We start from the raw sequence: 6,000 nt of genomic DNA, 5'->3' as shown, positions 1-6,000 counted from the left end.
CTATAGGTGAACAGGCGGGAGCTATTAGCTACTTTAGACGTCCGAAACGTTTACTTTACACTGACTATAAATAAATCTACATACCAAAAGACATTTGAAATCACAATCTGCAAAACGTTTCTTCTTTGGAAGGGCCTGTATTTGCCCACTACATTGGGCTATTAAATGTATTGGCAATTTGATCAGGCCTGACTTAAAAAAAGTTCAAATGCCGGGAGGTTGTTGTCCAAGGGGTTGCTAAAGCGTCGAAGTGTGTTGAACTGTTTTGAACTGTTGCACGAGAACAATCGACGCATTTCTTTAATCTAAACTACACTGAAATGGTAGGAATTCTAGGGCTTATCCCACTTATTTGACAAATAATCCTTTTTTACCAATGCAGACGTCTTTTTAACATTCTTTTCTTTTTCTCGTTGTTTCCTTTGCAAAAGAGATGAATTCTCTTGAAATAAATGAGAATCTCCTACCCCTCACCCCTCCGCCGCCGCTCCGTCCTATTTGGTACGAAGTTTTGTCGAAAATTCAGTCAGCGGACTCTACAGTGAAGAGATGCGCAGTTCGCGCGTTCGCGCGCTTGAATGGAGGAGTCAGTCTTCATGTGAAAAGCAAGGCGACCACGACTTATTTTTGTGAACTCATGGAATCCTCCAGCGACGATTTTAACCAACGCTAATGTGAAAGCGGCATAAACCTTATTAAGGTTCATGGGTGAGATCGGAATAATGGTTTCGCGGGTGCAGCAGGAAGGGTTTGATTTGGAAGACATGATCGACGAGGAATTGAGGGCAGCAGGATTTTTGGAACTTTGTGAACGGTGAGTTTAAATTCTTCACTGTTTTTTTTTTTTCTTTAAACCTCCCATTCTATTAATTTACCGTCTTGTGTGCTTCCTCTCTTGACCTGCTTAATCTTGGTCTTGAGAAACCTGCGCAAAGTTTCCCTGGTTTGTAGTGTGAACGAATGACAAGTTTGCCTTCTTTGTTTACATGTATAGCATGTGTTGCTGACCGGACTGTTGCATATAAGTCGAATCAACAGGTTGATGTTTTGGTTAAATTGCGTTATTTTTGCCCTACTAAGTCTTTCCTAACTTGAAGAATAAGCATGATCTTTTTTTAAGTTATCTCATACATGTATGGCTTACATCTCTATTAATGTAAGCTGAAACTTACCTGTCAAAATTATATACAGCTAAATGAAAAAAGGTTGCTTTGGTAATTGGTCATTGGTAATTCGGCGTTGGACATTTGGGCATATGGAACAATGCAATGATTTACTAGAGTGACCACCAAACAATAGCTTCCCGATGTGCAATTCCCAATGTCTAAAGCAACCTTTCTTGAATCAGCTATAATACAATCTCTTACCTTGTATTTTGGATGATATATGTAAATGAACGTCAAATGCAGGGGTAGCTGCTATCACTCTGGGTTTTTAAGTGGTTTACAATTCCTGTTAGCACAGAAAAATAGCTAGTGTGTGATATCCATGTACGTGTTGGCACTCACTTTTACTATCTATGTTTAATTTAACCCTTTCACCACCGGCTATTCTGAATAAAAAGTGTTCAGGACACTGGCATTATGGGAAATGGCGATTTTGCAGGAAAAATATGGTGTAGAAGATTTTGAAATGAAACTTGCACAGGGTGCAAAGAAAATCATTTTTATAGCTTGCCATTCGGGCAAGCTGAAGCTAGCATTTACTAGCCCAGACATCATTTCAACTAGCCCCAAAACCTTTTTGACTTGCAGAATTGATTTCACAGTTCTTCTTATTCGAATCCCTCAAAAAAGATCACTTGCCGTCGGGCAAGTTAAAAACAGCATTTGCTAGCCCAATAGCAAAATCCACTAGCCCTGGGCTATCGACACTACTTTCTTCGCACGATACTTGCATGTATTGCAAACCTTGTATGTAATAAAGAAATGCATCATTACAATGAGAATTTTACAGGAAACAAAGAAACTAAAACAGTGATATTTATTTCATTGAAAATATTCCCAAAACCAGCAAAAGTGCTGAACATGTCTTGCTGCACAATGTTAAATTTATCTTAAAAGCATCGCTGTAGTAGTCAAGAGACCATCTTTTCGTTTATGGTTCACCAGCTTCAAATGTCTTTTACGGCTTCAGCAATCATCGATTGTACCGTTGTGAAGAAACAGCTGTATATTCCTTCATCTCTCCCAAATCATGTGAAAATTTACTTTCAAAATCAGTCAGTCTGGAGAATGTACATTTAGATTTTGGGGCTAAACTATCCCCTCTATCTTTTAAAAATTCCAATGCCATGCCATTTGAAAATTTCACAGGACTACAAGAACTCTTTTACAGAGGGCAGCAGCTGTTGAAGGTCAGTGTGTTTTCTTGTCTGGATCTGCTATAGGTTTGATTTATTACAACTTATTTACTTATAAAATTGGCAGCACAACTATCACTCAGATGAATTATGTACTGTAAGAAGTAGACAAACTTGAAACATGCGCAAGATTTAGGGTATGGTAAATTTACATCTATCACGTTATGCCCTAAAGGGTACATTAACAGTACTGCTCAAAAGTAAGCTGACAGTCACTTCCCTCTTGATCCTGGAGACTGAAGACTTGTTTCTTGATTCTCAAAATTTTGGAGAATCAAGTTGGTAGCCTCAAGACAAGATTAGGGAGTTTAAGATACGGAGACTACGAACTACGAACTACGGCTGGGCGAGTGTTGTCCTTTGTTTGTAGCACTGGGTTGAGTCATGCAAATATAGAACGTTAAGATTGCACGACAGACAGTAGACTACGAGAGAAGAGGCGGAGAGGGAAACAACACGCAAAGATTTTCTAGTTTTCATCACTGTTTACAATAAAAATGCAAGTCAGTTTTGCATGTGATCTTATCTTTAGAACAATGAACAAATTTTTCTGCCCATGAATACTTATGTCAAATATTAAAGAAATAGACAGAAATATAATAGTAACAGCTCATGTATTAGATTTAGAAGATGGACTTCTCCGACTACTGATCTGATGTAGTTTGAAGTATTGAAATGCTGAGTTTCGATTGTCTCGAAGATGTTTACATCATTTTCATTAAGCAAATGCAATACAAAAACTCGCATAAACAAAGGTTACACAAGTAGAAAGACACACTAATCAGTTCAAACAAACATTGAAACTTTTCAAGTGCGAAGAGTAAGTAAATTACCTACATGATTTCTCTTCTCCTCGGCAGTCAATCTGAATTCTGCGTATAAACAGCTAGGCTTATTTAAATATGAGAGATAAAACTGTAGTCACCATGGTGGATTAAAAGCGTAAATCTGAGCAGAAATTAGACACAACTTACATATTTTGCTTCCCTCTCACTTGAAGCAGGTGAATTGAAAACGTTTTAACAAAAAGACGAGATTCTTGAATTACAGAGACGGCAAAATACGAGCAAAAGGATCTCCATAGTCTTGACTACGAGAAACAGCTCAACAACTCACCGTAGCCGCAGGACTACGGGGGAAAAATGAACAGTCACTTGGTTTTGATCATGCGCAGTAGCATGTTAAACTGTAGTTGTAGTCCGTAGTCGCCGTATCTTAAACTCCCTATTTTTGAGATTTGAGACCAACGTTTTGAGTTGAAAAATGTAATGAGCTCGTCACTTCACTGATCTCTTGAGAAACAAATTCCTCAAAGAGACTTCACTCTTTGACTTTCTTTTTCGAGGTCGAAGACGCACAAGTACGCAATCATTGGGATGAATATCTTATGCATCTGTCTCTCTTACCTTCACAATAAAACAAAATAATAGTAAGATTTAAAATGTACATGTATTAGCATGGGAAGAGTTAGTCGTAGAGCTGGCAAAGTGTACTACTCATTCTGCACAAGTTTTTGAAACAAAAACATCAAGCTTTGCTTGTTGAAACTTCTGTCTTGAAACTCAAGTTGCTGTCTTTTGGCATGCAAGAATCAAGTTTTGAGGATTGATTGGTACACTTCCACCTACAGCTGTGGTTACAGTGGAACCTTGATTTAACAAACCTCCATGTAGTTTCTCAGTATGACAAACCATTTTCTTTCCTCCAGTCATCGTAAAATATATGGAAAAAACCTTGATATACATGTAACAAAATGTCTTTATGGCAAACAAATTTCCCCAGTCCCTTGGCCTTTATTATGTCAAAGTTCCACTGTATTGAAGGGGTTCTCAAAGAATGCCTCAAGTGACTTTTGATAAACTGCTAGATTCTCCTTTTAATTTGCCTTCTACACTTGTATTTGCTTCTAAAAAATAATTAAAACGAGAATGTGACAATCAGGAGTCCTCACCTGAAATTGTCTTGATCGTGGCTGTTGTTTAGTGGTAAACAACTGTTCTGTTCTCATTGGTTTGAATTTATCTTTTGCTACTAGAAAGCCATTCTGCTTTGAGAAGCCTGCTAGACTCCATTGATTCACAGCTGAAAGAAGTTCAAGGAAATCTAACCAAAGGTGCGACAAAAGAAGGTAGTAACAGGTGAGGAATGGCAAAATCTTGATCCAATATTTTGGGCAAGGGAGTAAAACACACAACATCAACATTTGGTTCTCATTGCATAGGCTAATTTCAGGGTTTATTAAGCTGTAATTTTTGTAAGTCAATCTCTCAAGCTAGCAAGTTTTGATGCCAAGTTGTAAAGAAATCATCTTTTTCTCCTGAAACAAGGCATCCACAGGACACCAAGATGCTACTTGGCTAAAATATTTGCTACATGTACCAGTGAAGTAACTTGTCAGCTACATTTTTCTTTTTTGTAAAAGCTATGGAGTAGTTCACACAAGCTAGCTTGTCTTATAAGGGCAATTTTTCTCCTGGATAATTTATCACCTTGGCAGTTGCCTTGCACTGTGTACGTACATCATCCCTGGGTGATTTGTGTTAATGCTAACATGACTTCATTCCTGTTATCAGCACATGGTGAATTGCCTCTGGTGCTGATCATGACTGTCTACATTGTATAGAGTGTAGATGTTCCCAGAAAACACCAAATCACATCCCAGCAAAGTCATAAGGGGACGGGGGTGGGGGGTGGATGCCCTCAGCCTATCACTCTTCCTTCACACTCCACCACAGCCAGGTCCCCAAGTTGTCTCCTTTTCCTTTAAGACACAGGCCATTCAAAGTGTTTCACAATAGTAAGCAGGATGACCAGGTAGCAAGGACCTAAATTTGTGTGGTAAACCAGTGAATATTATTTAATTTATTACTAAACCTACACTGTACAGGTAAGTGTTGATTAGGCAGCAAATATTCCACTGAAAGCACAGGGTCCAGAGGAGTTTCGTGTGAATAAATGAATTACTTATTTAAAGTCTCACCTTGAAAAATGTCTATACCAGTGTCGCTTAGCACGATTAATTAGCCCAATGGCATCTTTATAAATCTACTGTAAAGGATGATCGATTGCAAGAGTACACACGACCCGTAAATCACTATCCGTAATAATTTAACATTCCCCAAACAAAACTAACGAGCTGGGCCCAGTGTGATACAGCATTGCAGAAAAACATTACATTCACGGACTAAAGAAAATCGCTTAGTTATGCAGATCCAGAAGGCACTTTGGAGAAAATTGGAACCCTTATTCAGCCGTAATAAAAAGCTTTATGCTTCAAAAGAGGTCAAAGAAAATGCATTTGCGTCAGAGGGCAAATCCTGCCGACCAGAAACAATAACCACAGTAAATCGATATGTGTCATGACATCTCAGTGTGAGACATGCGGCTAAAATCCTCGCTAAAATCACATTTGCTGTAGAACCTTCCAGAGCATAATCTACCCAGCGGAGGAAACGGAACGAGTAGCATTTTGGCGTGAATCAAAAGTCGTGTAGGCTTCCCTTTTATTGCTCCAATCTTGAGCACATTTACTTTACTACGTCATTTCTGTCACCATCTGTTGCGGTGCACAGCAAACGAAAGCGCTATCTCGAAGCCGTAAATTTCGGTCGCCGAAAATGAATTTGAACGCTTTTTTA

At 38.6% G+C, this 6,000-nt stretch overlaps 1 protein-coding gene across 5 annotated transcripts in view; it reads left to right on the top strand.

Moving 5' to 3' along the window:
- Window positions 1-563: 563 nt before the first annotated feature.
- The window catches only part of LOC140940214 (histone-lysine N-methyltransferase SETDB1-like), a 41,845-nt gene continuing 36,408 nt past the window's right edge, over window positions 564-6,000 (top strand). For all 5 annotated transcript variants that reach the window (XM_073389132.1, XM_073389133.1, XM_073389131.1 and 2 more), the window contains exons 1-3: window positions 564-814; window positions 2,316-2,356; window positions 4,398-4,500. In XM_073389132.1, coding sequence (XP_073245233.1) covers window positions 705-814; window positions 2,316-2,356; window positions 4,398-4,500 — 254 coding nt within the window. In that variant the 5' untranslated portion in view covers window positions 564-704. The remainder of the gene's footprint in view (window positions 815-2,315; window positions 2,357-4,397; window positions 4,501-6,000) is intronic.

The sequence above is a fragment of the Porites lutea genome, chromosome 6 (genome assembly GCF_958299795.1).
Source record: "Porites lutea chromosome 6, jaPorLute2.1, whole genome shotgun sequence".
Taxonomy (NCBI): domain Eukaryota; kingdom Metazoa; phylum Cnidaria; class Anthozoa; order Scleractinia; family Poritidae; genus Porites; species Porites lutea.
This window is presented reverse-complemented; position numbering and strand designations above follow the sequence as displayed.